Source organism: Equus caballus, chromosome 25 (assembly GCF_041296265.1).
Source record: "Equus caballus isolate H_3958 breed thoroughbred chromosome 25, TB-T2T, whole genome shotgun sequence".
NCBI lineage: Eukaryota > Metazoa > Chordata > Mammalia > Perissodactyla > Equidae > Equus > Equus caballus.
Window position 1 is genome coordinate 41,181,865 of NC_091708.1, and position 14,394 is coordinate 41,196,258.

General features: G+C 48.7%; 1 protein-coding gene across 1 annotated transcript in view; it reads left to right on the forward strand.

The window, feature by feature from the left end:
• Window positions 1–14,394, forward strand: part of GPR107 (G protein-coupled receptor 107) — a 71,222-nt gene that overhangs the window by 33,287 nt on the left and 23,541 nt on the right. Inside the window, exons 10-14 of the mRNA XM_014736087.3 lie at window positions 2,160–2,235; window positions 3,559–3,632; window positions 4,064–4,181; window positions 7,344–7,474; window positions 9,616–9,659. Of these exons, the coding sequence (XP_014591573.2) occupies window positions 2,160–2,235; window positions 3,559–3,632; window positions 4,064–4,181; window positions 7,344–7,474; window positions 9,616–9,659 (443 nt within the window). The remainder of the gene's footprint in view (window positions 1–2,159; window positions 2,236–3,558; window positions 3,633–4,063; window positions 4,182–7,343; window positions 7,475–9,615; window positions 9,660–14,394) is intronic.

The window sequence follows — 14,394 nt, forward strand, 5'->3', positions numbered from 1 at the left end:
CTGAGTTCTCTTGTGGGCCCCAGAACGTGGGGATGGGAATCCTGGGGATGTGGGAAGGGACAACAGGAAGCTAATAGTTTTGGAGTACCCACTCTCTGCTCAGCCACGCACTCGATGTTGGTTAGTTCAACGAATCTTCCAGCAGCATCTTGAGGTTGGTGTTCCCTGTTTGCAGAAGAGGTCACTGAGGCTTAGAGAGATTAAGGTCATCAGGGTAGAACCAGTATTTGAGCCAGGTTGGTGTGGCTTCAGAGCTGTGTTCTTCCTGTCACATCCCTGCCCCAGCCGTGGATGTTTTAACTTGAACTGCAAGGCGAGGTTGCCAGGGGGTGTGGGTGTGCACCACTCTTGACACTGGGCGGTTTTGCACTCTGGTAAATCTCGCTGCTATTTAGGAGTGACAGACTACTCTGGCCTTGACTTCCTTTTTGACCTTCAAATGGGTGGGGACTAGAGCAGGAAAGTACCAGGGAGGAAACCAGCCCGGAAACTGAGTGTGCGTCAGTCCTTGCACGCCCTCCTCATCGTTCTGTGCAAGGCCCCCTCTCCTGCTTTATTTTCCCCCTCGTATCCTGTCCCCTCTCCCATTCCTTCCCACCCGTGGAGAGCCACTCACATGTGTTCAGTATGTGTTATTGGATATTTGTGTATTCTTAAAAATAAATAATGTTTATTGGTGTTGCATGTATTTTTAATTTATATAAACTAAATATATATAGTAAAGACCTAAATCATGTAGATATAAGTATATCTATATAGACAGTATAGTGTAAACTATATAGTATAGTATACTACTAAACTATAGTATAGTATATACTATCTATGTAGATATTTTTCTTGTACATTTTTCACTCGTAATATCCTTTTTAAGGTCTAGTCATCTTGCTGTGTGTACATCTAGTCCATTCATTTTTAGCTACTCTCTAGCACCCATGGTATGCATCCCCACATTTTACTTATCCCTCCCTTTAATGGTGGACCCCTTGGTTGCCTCCATCTCCCTGCTTCCACAAACAGTGCTGTCACGACCCTCCCTCTGACCTGTCCCCTTATGGCTCTGTGCAACCTCTGAGGCACATTCCCAGAGGAGGTGTACTAGGTGTGGGGTAAACATGCATTTAATTTCATTCAGTGCCGCCAGCCTGCCTGCCTGTGTGCCCGTACCAGGTCACCCTTCTGCCCACAGGCGGAAAGGTCTTGTCTCCCTGCATACTCACCGATACCGACAGCTTATTTTTGCCAGTCTGATGGGTATAAATGGTACCTTATTTTATTTTGCGTTTCTCTGAATATTAGGGATGTAAATCATCTTTGCAGGAAATTGTTAACCATTTGGGTTTTCCCTCTTGTGACTGCCTGTCTTCTTCGCATAGTTTTCTGTGCGGTTTTCTCTTTTTCTGGTTGCTTTGCATGCATTTCTTGCATATTCTGGGTGTCAGTCCCTTGTCTTCTCCCAGTCTGTTAAACTTGTCTCTAGTAGTCGTTGTTGAATAAAAATCTTTCATGTTAGTGGAGTCAAAGCTAGCTAATTTCAGTCTTTTGAGCAGTGCCTCTTGGATCTTAAGAGCCCTGTTCCCACTTCAGGATCCCAAAATGTGGGGGTCCCCCTTTATGGAAGTGTGAAGTAGAGATCCAGCTTTCTTTCTATATCTAGGTTTGAGCTGAATTTTCCCTGTGCCGGTTATTAAACAGCCTGTTCTTTTCCCACTGATTTGGAGCTTTCCCTTTGGCCGTCCCTGCTGTGTGGTGCCAGTTCCCCTGCAGCTGCACCTCATCGCCTCTGCTTTCTCAGGATTTCGTGTCGTTTTCATGGATCCGTCCACCCCGCTCTTGCCTCTGTGGCCTTTTCAAGCTGGTTTTTGGGGAGGAAGCTGGCAACCTATTTCGATTTCCATCTTATCAGCGCTCGGAACCCATCACATCTGGCTTCAGTGCATAGCTCTCAGTTCCCTTCACAACGTTAAATTGCATGTGAGGGATGACCTGAGGACTCCGTTTGAGGCCTTTTCTATTGGCAGAAGCTACTTTTTAAAAAGTCTTCATGTTTGTGATTTGCTTAGATTATATTTACGGTCTCCTTATAAATATATCTGATGCTTGGCACTCCAGCTGTCCTTTGGGTGAATGGAATATTCCTTTAATTCTTTTCTGTTTTATAGGAATGACGCATTTAAAATTCACTGGTTGATGGCGGCCCTTCCCTTCACCAAGTCTCTTTCTCTGGTGTTCCATGCAGTATGTATTAGCATTTCGCAGTCATTCATGAAATGATGTACAATGTCTAGATGATTGGGAAAAATCAGTTAGAAGAAAGGAGGCAGATCAGTGGGAAACAAAAGCGGAAAGAGTCCCTGTCTCACGAGCCTCCTTTGGTCTGGGAGGGACTGGCCTCGGGGGGACATCATCACAACCTCCTTAAGACTAGACCTAAGACATCTTTTGATATTACCTGCAGACCTGGAGCTTTCCTCCAACACTTGTTGGTTTTTATTTCTTTGGGGCTTTTTTGTCATTTCTTGAGATAAGAGTGCCACCTGGTGAATTGTTTCCATGACTTCCCTTATTTTTCCAAATATCCCCTCATGTTCCCATTTGATTTGAAGTTCCGTGTTATTTTCTCTTATTTGAGAGAAAACGGATGCTCTAAAGATCAAGGTCTAAGAATTGAGCTTAAGCTTTGAATATGTAGTACTAATACAAATTGAAATGAGCCTGCCCGTGGGCATAAGACCACAACTTCTCCAATTTGCAGGCCTCCAAGGCACCCACGGGCCACACCTGCGAGCATGCCAGTCTGCAGACAGGTGCTCTCCTCCTGCACTTAAACATGTTGCTGTAGAAAAAGTCATAATAGGTCCAGTTACAGTCTCAAGAAGTGACAGTTATTTGGATAATTTCCCATTTGGATCTAAGTTAAAAGATTCCTCTGGAACCATATAGATCATGAATGATGGGATCCTTGAGTCACTTCAACATCTAGCTAGCCATCTGTGATAGAATGAAAGATGTATAAAAAATTGGTATCAGCTTTGTGAGTTCTTCCAGGAAGCATTTTGGGTACCCTACTGAAACTTGCCACTTTAATTAAAATTGGCAGCTTCAGGTAGCTCTAAATTTTACAGAATTTTTTTCAAAGAAAACCTAGTTGAAGCTGGGTGATTCCACACAGATGTGTTACTGACTGGCTTATTCACTTTTATAAGCAGCTGGAGCATGAAAGATAAAGTTCTTGGCTGGAATACTGAAAAGACCTGTGGCATTTGGATCTTAGAGATTTTAAAGAAGAGAATGGCAGCCATTTGCCAGGGTGAATCACCTGCCTCAAGAGAGGGACCCGGGCTGGATGTTAGTGACTTTGAAACCTTGAGTCGGGTTTCTCAAGCTCCCTGACGTTGTTAGTGCACTCACATGCTTAATTGTGAATTGACGAGTGAGTTATTAGGGCGTGGCGTGGGGGACGTCCTCCACCAGGAAGTCCTCTGGTGGCCTTTCCTGTTCCACTGTGCACTGGGGCTCGAGGTGGATGGGCCTGTCTGAAACGTGCTCGTTCGGTTGCAGATCGACTACCACTACATCTCCTCCCAGGGCTTTCCCATCGAAGGCTGGGCTGTGGTGTACTACATCACTCACCTGTGAGTATGCGGCGTGCCACACAGAGGACTCGGGCCCTGGAATGGCGCGCGGGAGAAGTGGGGGAAGCCGTGGTAGGAAGAGGCCTGCCCCAGGTTGATGGCCCTGCCTCCTTGGCAGCCTTTCTAGGTTCCTGCCATGCCAAAAGGGTGTGGCATGCAGGTGGCTGTGCAGACTTGAGAAGTTGGGGCTGTAGGTGTGCTCCTGGGAGGGGTTGCCTCCCTGCAGGGATTGGCTGCTCAGGGTGGGGGTGCGTAGCTAACTATTTGCATGTCCGGAGAGAAGTGTTGCACATGTAAGATGAGTTTCCTGAATCGGGCCACCTATCTTTTGCAAGAAGCATGTGAAATCCTAGAGTGCACTGTAGAATGTAACTCTCAGAGTGAGAGTCTGAAGAGGCCCGTCAGTGTCTGTTAAATGTGTTCTTTTCCAGTTTGAAAGGGGCACTGCTGTTCATCACCATCGCGCTCATTGGCACCGGCTGGGCTTTCATTAAGCACATCCTTTCCGATAAAGACAAAAAGATCTTCATGATTGTCATCCCACTCCAGGTAAAGGAACTCCACCCCCGCTTGGCCTAGTTCCATCTTGGCACTTCGCAGGGCTCAGCTGCAGGCCTGTCTCACTCAGAAACCCCGCCTCTGCCACCGGGGCTTCTCTTTCTGCATTCTGACAGACCCAGGACCTCTAGTGATTGCACTGGGAGATTTTTGACCATCAGTCATCTTTAAACCAACATGTGGGCACCTATACTTTGCACAGAGAGCTGCTGAAAAATTAGAGCCACACACAGCCTTCTTTTCTGCATCCTTTCTCCCTCTAACGACACGGTCCTCTTAGTGAAGAAGCGATTTTGTTAACACATTGCTTTAGGGCCGCAGATGACGCCAGTGAGCTTCCGTGAGGTGGGCCGCTAGGCAGGGTTAGGGCAAGCCTTTCGTAAACCTGCCTGTGTTTGGGACCCTGGGTGGAGGCCAGCCTTACAAGGCTGTGAGCCCCTCAGGGGAGGACCTGTGTCTTGAAGATAAATAGACGTACTGGAAGCAGAACCTGGACCTGAGGAGCTCATAATAAACAGGAGGTCTTTGGGGCTGGCCCTGTGGCCGAGTGGTTAAGTTCGTGCGCTCCGCTTCGGCAGCCTGGGGTTTCGCCGGTTCGGATCCTGGGTGTGGACATGGCACCACTTATCAAGCCATGCTGAGGCAGTGTCCCACATGCCACAACCAGAAGGACCCACAACTGAAAATACACAACTATGTACTGGGGGGTTTTAGGGAGAAAAAGGGAAAATAAAGTCTGAGAGTAAACAGGAGTGTGCAATTACCCTGCTCTGCTTGACCAAAGAGCATCTGTTGGATAAAGTTGTTCTTGCCAGCTGACCTCATTGTGGAGCACAGTGTGAATGTGGCAGGCTTCCCAGCGAAGGAAGGGGCAACTCCCTAGGCACCCAGATCAGCCCACTCGACACTGGTGATCGGTGGGTTAGCAATGTTTGCAGCAAAGCCTCCTTCACCTTCAGTAATAAAGGACATACGTGAGTGCCGAGTGAATGGTACAGACCACTTGCTAGAGGTTTCTGAGGAGAGAGTAATCCCCCACTTCGAATGATCTGGAAGGCTTTATCATGGAGATGGGCTTTGCCTAGATGGTTAAGGAAAGAAACATGACGGAGGCAGAGGAGCAGTAGCAGAAGCACGTGATCCTACTGTCTGGTGAACAGGAGGCGCGGGGGCCTGTGCGGGTCTTGCTGTTGAGCCAGTGGGACCACGTCTCTGCCAGGCCAAGTTCTGCAGCCTGCCAAGGTCTCAGAGCCCAGAGTACCGGGCCTGGGTCCTCTTCCCACGTGCCGGACAGCTCCTGTTTCCCCTTCCCTCTGGTAGCTGCAGCCATCCTCTCCACTTTGGGTCTCCCTCGCCGGCCGGGGCTGTGATGCAGTGGGCACGGTCTTCCCAGCTTACCCGCTTTGGTTCCCAGAAGGGGCAAAACACAAGGTTACCTGTCAGGTCTCTCTGAGGAAACAAGGACATTCAAATAATTACAGTGAAGAAGTGACAAGTATTTAACCTTTGGGACTAGTCTTTGAAGGCCTTGAACATCAGCCCAAAAAGTTAAAGCTGCTTCCTCTTGACCACAGGGAGCCACTGCACGCTTCTGAGTGAGAAGTGTGTGGCATACAAAGTGGCGTTTCGGGAGCATGATTGGCACGTTGTTGCACACCAGCCCTTCTGGGAACGCTTTGTCTCTCGTGACAGGAGTGTGAACAAAGGACAGAAGGGACTTAAGGGTGTGAGCTGTGGAAACCCTGTTTTCCACTTTGTCGCCATAGACAGAGCCACAGGTGCAGACGTTTAGGACAGACTGGGCTTCGGGAGGAACCCAGAATGGGGTCTGTGGGAGACTGAAATTGCAAAATAATTTTTGCATTTGTATGAGGCGAAGTATGGCTTCTGTGCTGAGTTAACTCAGTCCTAGGTAGAGGAACTTCGCTTAGAGACGCCCCAAGTGCTAGCACAACAGATTGCACAGTTTTGTAGAAGTCTGGAGAACTACCTTTACTGCAAGTCAAGTCGAGTACTGGGGACCGTGGACTTCTCATGGACTGTGGAGGTGGGATTAGAATCCTTGCGTCTGTTCTCATGGTAATCTTAAAAGAATGTCTCATAGATTATGTCTCCCTCATGCTGAGCAGCATCCCAGTTTTCAAAACATTGTCATCTCAGTTTAGTCATCTGAAGGACTTTTCATAATATGCCAAGAGCTTAATATCAGGACTGAACACACAAGGCACAGCCTTAATTTTGGAAATCGAAGCAGAACATGGACGCGGATGAACCTCAGTGGGAAGAACCGAGCTGTGTCCACAGTAGAGAGGACCTGGACAGGAGTTACTGCTGTGAGGAGTCTGCCATGCTTGCGTCTCTGGTCTCTGAGAACACAGTCCCGTTATCTGGCGCGGAGAAGGTGACTGTCAGGGAGAGCCAGAGCTACCCACGCAGGGAGAACTGGGCCTGAGGAGCGTGGGCACTGTGGCTAACCGAGATGGAAAGTGCCCCCTGTTTAGCACCTGAGTGGCTGTGCTGAGGCCTGGGGTGCCTGGAAAGCAAAGTGTCCCAGTTATCTATTGCTGCATAATACATCACCCCCAAACTTAGTAACTTAAAACAGCGCTCGGGAGCGGCTTAACTGGGCGGGTCTGGCTTGAAGGCTTGTGCATTACGTGGTCAGACAGTGGCTGGGCTCCTCTGGAAGTCTTCACTTCCCTCTCCCTCCTGGCCTGGGGAGACTGGATCTGATGGGGCCAGCACAGCTGGGGCTCCTTGGGCGTCTTTGTCTCTCTCTGCCTGGTCTGGCCAGCATGGCAGCTTCGAGGTAGCCAGACTTCTCACAAGAAGGCTCAGGGCGCTCCAAGGGTTTGTGTCTCAAGAGAGAGAGCCAGGCAGAAGCTGTATTCTTTGTATGACCTACCTTGGAAGTCCATGGCGTCACTCCCACCTTACTGTATTGGTCAGAGCAAGCACAATCTCAGGAGGAGGGCACAGAGACTGCTTCTTGGCAGGAGAATGGCAAAGTTCTGGAAGAGCATGTGGGACTGGAAATAATGCTGTGGCCATAGGTCGAGGGCTTGCAGGCCAGGTGTCCAGCCCCGACTGGGGCTGTGGTCATGACGATCTACCTGCGCTTTGGGGCCTCAGCGACTTCTCAATGTCCTATAGGTGCTGGCGAATGTGGCCTACATCATCATAGAGTCCACCGAGGAGGGGACGACGGAGTACGGCTTGTGGAAGGACTCTCTGTTTCTGGTTGACCTGCTGTGCTGTGGAGCCATCCTCTTCCCAGTGGTATGGTGAGTCCTCGGAGGGAGGGAGGCTGCGTGTGCACCACAAGGCTTGTCATCAAACCCAACAGCTGGACCAGCCATTCGCAAACTGGTTCGAATCACACGGGGCATCTCTTTAAGAAATACAGCTTCCTGGTCCCAGACTGAATCAGTCTCCAGGGCAGGACCCTGGAATCCGTCTTTATCAAGTTCCCCAGTGGATTCTGATAGAGCTAGTCTGGCTCTGTGGCTGGCTTTTAGCACCATTTAGACAATAGAGAAGAGTCTGGAAATGCGAACTTAGTAGCAGCACAAATAGCAGCAAGAATTTGGAGGGGAGGGAGTTGAAGAAATCCCATAGCCTTTTCTTGCCAAGTTAGTTGGAAAATGAGGAAGTCCGTTAACATAAAACTAGTGGTAGTTCTCAGCATGTAAACATTCTAGATATCTTCAGAATGGGTTCCTTCATTCCTGGAAATGGCAGGCTTTAGATGCATATGCTGGGCTCTGGTTATGTGTAAAGAAATGGTAGTGCTAAGTCAGTGGTTGGTGAGAAATAATATCCTCATTAAATCTCATGCAAAGTGAAGGAAATTCTTGGTAGAGTAGGAAACAAGTTGAGGACAAACGGCGAGCAAAAATGAAGCACCCTTATAATGAGCTAGTTCCACGGCTACTTGAAAGCAATTAACTCTTATGGAATAAAGTTTAGGAAAATAGATTTACCTGCCTTCTATTAGAAGGGAGCTGTTCCTCAGTGCAATGCCCCCTGCAGTCAGTTAATATTCTTTAGGATCCCCGGGTTTATCAGGTCACTCGTTTCTGAGTTTTTTAGGGTATGGTGCCAGTGGAGTGTAATGCTCATTCTAGCCAGTTAGATTCACTCTTAACCTTAATTCCATCGTACGTCACACGTGTACATAGAGCAGTGCAGCGGACACCTGCCACTGTGGAAGAGAGCGCGAATGAGTCTAATCTCCACACTTCCTCGAGTCCTGCCAGGAATAAGTAACTCAGGCATCTGTAGCAGGAGGACCAGCATTGTCTTCAGATAGAAAGAGCATCTTATTGCTGGGGAACGGAGGGGAGGACCCTCCTCTTAGATCTGCCACACTCAGCAAAGTAGAAGGGACATGGGGGGTTGGGGAGACCCAGTGCACTATAAAGCTACAAGGGGCCATTTCCTGCCACTTGATTAAAACCCTCACGAGCAGATGCCAAATGGCAAGATTCTTTAAGGTAAATATCCTGAAAATTGCTGTAAAATGAAAAACATCAAGTACTAAGAGGTGATGTAAGAACTAGTATTGATGATTTCTTTTAAATATTCAGCTCCAGCCAGCATTGGTCTGGTGTTCTCTGTGCTAGTTAACGTTCACATGTTGCGCCAGTCACTTGTCACAGGTGGGCAAACTATGGAGGTTTTTGGAGAAATGACTTGTTCATGGTCCAGTAAAGAGTGGGTGGCCGTATGAGGACTTGAGCTGTCTTCCCCCTGCACCGTGTCTGCCTGTGCTGCTCTCATCCTTTAAGAAAGACTTCCCTGGTGCCTTTGAACCCTGCCTGGAACTCTCATCTATAGCTCCTTTAATAATGTTAATGTCCCCTGCCTGAACTGTAATGATGGTACTTAGTTACTGGCACATTGCAGCTGGAAAAGACTCCCTGGAGGTCGGCATTTTTCAGCAGTTATAAATCTCCAGTCAATGAATACAAAGTTTGAACGAAGCCACGTGCTCACAGCTCCTGGACCTAGACTTTAGAAATTGGCCTGTGACCTTCTTATGGGGACCATTCTGTCTAGGAAGCAGCTAAACTCACTGATGCCTCTCGTCTTAGTAGTGTTGGTGAGGGGTAGTTGTGGGAATGAGAGATTGGGTTGAGAAATCAGGAGTGTTCAATGGTTATATTTTGTTTTGTTTCTCCTCGCATCCAGGCCCCTGCCATGCTTTGTTCAGCCAGCAGAGGGCGTGTTTGCCTCACAGCCTGAGCACCACATGGGCGGAGTGCCGATTGTCAGAGATGTCGGTGCTAGGAGAGCCTGCTCAGTCTAGTCCAGCCCTTCCGTCTATGGTGGAGGGACTCGGGGCCTCCAGTTGCTAGTACTGGAAACAGACAGGAGTGCAAGTTTGTGAGCTAACTTTTTGTTCCCAAATGTTTATTTTTAGGTCAATCAGGCATTTACAAGAAGCATCAGCAACAGATGGAAAAGGCAAGTTCCCTTGTGCTCTTGTGCTGCTCACCTTCCCTGAAGCCACAGGCCTGGGCGCTGCAGAGGGGCGGAGGACGGGCCCGGGAGGCAGCGCGAGCCCTGGGCCCGCTCTGTGAGGCAGCTTGGCGTTGCTGGGTGGAGAGGCAGGTGGCACCCATTGCGGAGACCAGCTGTGTGAGGAGGCCTGGGGTGGCTGCTGCTCTTTGGGATGATTCATTTCACTGCCACTCGTGAGCGTGATTTCACCTTCTCAAAACTGAGTCGGGAAGAGAGAATCTTGTTTTGGGGGGACCGGCTAGCACTTCACTGTGAGAACAGGAGGTTCAGGATTGAGGCTGGCTATGTGTAAAGCGTCCCTTCCTGCTGATTTCACACGCTTCCAAAATAGAGGTGTCGGTATTAATTTACAACGAGACTGATGCCACAGAGAACCTTTGACACGCTCTGATTTATAAGTGCTTGTGCCATTATAACTTTTTGCATTCACCTGATTTTCCAACCGTGCCTGCTAAATCAGAAAAGATACCACAAAGAAAACGTTTTGTGTGTTTCTGGGCTTATTTGAAAAATGTCCACAACTACAGGCTGCTGTGTCACAAATGGGCATTGCCGACCACAAGGGGTCAAGGAGCAGTGCTGTCAAAGGCCAGAGCTGCCTCTGGAGCCGGGACATCATACACCCAGTGCTGATAGTAATCATGTTCTTTAAGGCAGATTGTCCAGTTCTTGTTGTAAATAAAGTTTTGTTGCTGACCTATTTTCTGATTATAAAAGTAAAGGGGATTCATTTCAGGAAAGTCAGAAAACATGTCCAGTCATGCATTGCATAATGATGTTTCGGTCAAGGACGGACCATATGTGTGACAGTCGCCCCGTAAGATGAGTACCATGTAGCCCAGCTGTGTAGTAAGCAGTACATGTAGGTTTGTGTAAGTAATTATAATGTGCACACAACGATGAAGCAGCCTAACGGCACATTTCTCGGGATGTATCCGATCATCATGCAACACAGGACTGTAGTAGGTACATATTTTAGTTCACACTTGCTGTACAATTAATATCACAGTACTTTCTTAAAATTGAATTAGACCTGCCTTCAAGGCTTCACTCCAGTGTCAGGGGACATCCAGCGTTCTTATTTAGAGCACGGTGTTCAGCGGTGCCCCTGGTTTCGGCCCACAGTGGTTCCTATTGAGAGTCCTGCTGTCTGGCTTGGGTACCACTCTTGCGTCTGGGCAGCCTGTGAGGGTCTTGCCTCGGCTGGGAGCTCTGGCCAGTGCTCTGAGTCCAGCCTCCCAAGGCCCACTTGGCTTCTTGAGTGGCCACAGACCCCACTCACAGAATGTGCCAGCTCTTGTTTTCTTTCCAGTCCCCGGAAATAGCTCTTTGTTTTCTCCTCTTTTCCGTCAGAGGCACTGGGTTCCCTTCTCCCTCTGGGATACCCTCTGGGATAAGTTCTTTTCAGTGAGTTTAAGCTGGAACTTTGCAGAAATCTTGTGCTAAAAAAGCCTGGCTACATTGCCTTCCTCTGAGCCACAGAACTCTGAGAGCCCTCCTGACTTCTTGGAATAGGGTAAAGGGGAATCATAAAAAATAAATCAGAATTTTAAGAAAGCACCCTACCACAAACAGAAGAGTCCAAAGGAGAAAATAAAACCCCATTTTCTGGGAATAATTGTCGTTTGGGTATATTCTTGTCTTTTTTTTTCTCTTCTATACACATTATATTAAAAAGGGGTTTTATTATTTCTGTGACTTAGTGAATATGTCTTTCTCTTATTTTAATATATTGAGATGAGACATTTTAATTTTTTCATCTTTATACACTTCACTATTTCTAGATTCATTTTTCTGACTTTGGCTGAAGGTGTGTAAAAATCCCACGGGCAGGGTTTCCCCGTTGACGGGTTTCATCTGTGCTTTTCTTCTTGGCCTCATCCTTCCCTGTTTGCGACTTGCTCCGGTCCTCCCTCACCAGTCCCGCCCCCCACCCCGCCATCACTCTAGCCCTCTGACTGCCTCCGCCTTCTGCCCTGTGCTTTGGAGGGCTCGGGCTGACTGTGTAGGTGACTGTCTCTGGGACCTCTTACTCCGTGAGAGCGTGATCATCAGCTGAGGATCTTAGTGCAGTATCCTGCCTGGGTAGAGAGCACCGCAGGGGAAGCCCAAGATGGACTCATCATTGTCCCCTAGCATCATGGGGAAGGGAAACTTTATGGAACAGGAGTGCTTTTGTCATCGCCTGGGGCACACAGGCAGTTTCTCGTCTTTTCCACCAGGTGACAGCATGAGACCTCTTCAGCAGAGAGCAAACGCGGACACAGGGAGTCGTGCAAGCCCCCCCCCCCACCCCCCCCCCCCCCCCCCCCCCCCCCCCCCCCCGCTCTCCTTCAGCACTCTCAGGATGACATACTGTTAAGGAAGCACCCGTTTCTCATCAGCGGGTATCACAAACCCTTTGAAAGGGGGACAGAGTAGATTAGCCTAGAATGGGGGTGTCTTCTTGATTCGTGTTCTTTCACCGAATTGATTTAGGCTGAGGGATGCTCTTAAGCTGATCTGCAAATGCTTATTTCACTCCGTCCTTTGAGAAGTGGTCATGCTTGGGACACTTCCCAAGTCAGGGCAGCCGTGTTCCCACAGCTGAAGTCTCCCCGGCAGGGAACCCTCAGGAGCAGCGCCCTGTGCTGTCAGGCCAGCCTCGGGTGTGACTGCAGAGTGGCTGTGCCCTGTCCACTCCAGGATGGCACCACGGCAGCACCGGGAAGCTGGAGTGAACACACAGCTGACCGCCTGCTGGTGCTGGTCCCAGGATGTCTTGGTTGACCTTCTGTGTTCCTCAGTCCCATCCTGTCCCCTCACCCCCTGAGATCTAGCCCATCCTAGAGGCATCTACGCAAAGTAAAGGCCAAGGGCAGGAATGTCTCCTACTGGATTTGGAAGCATTTTGCTGGATGGTGCCTGACACTCTGGTTCCTGTTCTTAGGCCCATTATTCCACTGACTCATTGCACGACCTTAACAGCGACTTGGGCTTAAGTGTCTCAGTTTTAAGTGCAGTCCAGGCTGACTAACTGCAGGTGGGGGAAATGCTCTTTGTCCTTGTCCCTCTGCATTCGGGATTGCATCTGGCTTTCAGGGAGGGTTCGTTTGGATTTCGTGCGCTTCTTTGTCTCTGGGTTCCTTCCGACTGAACCTGAGGGAAGTATAAAGGAAAAAGTTACAGATGAAGCTGGCTGCTGTCCTTAAGCTGTGTCTTTGTCTCTGCTGTCGCACACTCTGCTGTCGTTTAGAGTTGCTGCCGCGCCCGTCCTCTGAGAGGAGGCTTAATTGAGTGTTGCACAGGCGCGCCGCGCTCTGTCCCCTGGGTCTCGCCTGCCAACATTCACTGGCTGTTCCTGCCCTTGAGCCTGCGCCCGTTTCCTTCTCGTTCATTCTCCAGCGTCATCACCTTAGAGGGCTGGCTGGGGGATACACGCCATACGTTTAATTAACAGGCTCTGCTTCTGATCTTCTGGGGTTTTTTCCTTGTGTTTCTGAGGAAAATTGGTGGAAGTATTCTGAGGAATCTTAGCTTTTAGGTGAGCTTCACAAGCCTTTAAACAAATGTTGATTGGCGAGCCGGAGGCTTTGTGGAGGCATGGCTTCACTTGGAGCTGCGGCCGTGTCGAGGTCCTGTGCCCCTGAGAAGTGTTGGTCAGGGCAGAGTTCTCAAGAGGCTCCTCGGAGTCAGAGCCATTTCCATAATAAGACATTATCCACCTTTTTCGCTGTTGGCATTTGCAGAGGGTGCACAAGCCGAGGCGGGGAGAACAGCTGGCGCCTCAGCGAGCGTCGGGGCATGGCACCACCCTGTGTCGGTGGCCCTGGCATTCTTCACTGCCACCTACTTGCAGGGGGGAAAAGGGCTCATTTCACTCAAGAGTGGCGTTGGTGAAATAGTAAAAGCTATTAATGTTATTAAATCTCTACCCTTGCATATGGTCTTTAACCTTCTGGGGGACGAAATGGGAAGTAGGCCTAAAGCACGTCTGCCGCGTACCGAGGTGCGACGGTCGTCTAGAGGGAGAGCACGTGTAGTTGCTTGAGTTGCAAGCTGAACTAGCCACTTGTCTCTTGGGGCACCGTTTGTATTTGAAAGATGGTGACAGTCAAACTACGGGTACTGAAGCTTGGAGTTTTGGCAGACATTTTCTTGAAAATGAACCAAATAAACATCTCACTTCAGGGAAACAACTACAAGTATTTGTTGCCAGTGATCTAATTTTCACTTGAAAGCACAAATTTCAATTTCGGAAGACTTAGATCCACCGCTGCAAGCTCGACAGCTTCCCGGTTCTTAAAAGAGCTCTAATGTGAGCAGGGGGACTTTTAAGAAATATTTTGTGATAAGAATTTGCAGTGTTTTGGAGGTGTGCATAACTCAGTGAAACAGTATTTTCCACCTGATCAGTGCATGTTACACAGTCATGCATGGATAGAAGATCCAGTCAAAGTGCAAGATGGACCAGTGGATTTTAATTGACAGAGTGTGAAAAGTCAGTGATACAGTTTCAGATTTCCCACCTCGCTGATCTTCGAGAAGCTACCGCTTGTCAAGTTTTAATATAGAATCAGAGAAGACTATTCAGTTATCTAAAAAGGCCTACGTCTGTTTAAGGCCATATTTTCTTCATATACTTGAACCAGAACCCTTCTTCACAACAGATTGAATGCAGAAGCAAATATGAAAATCC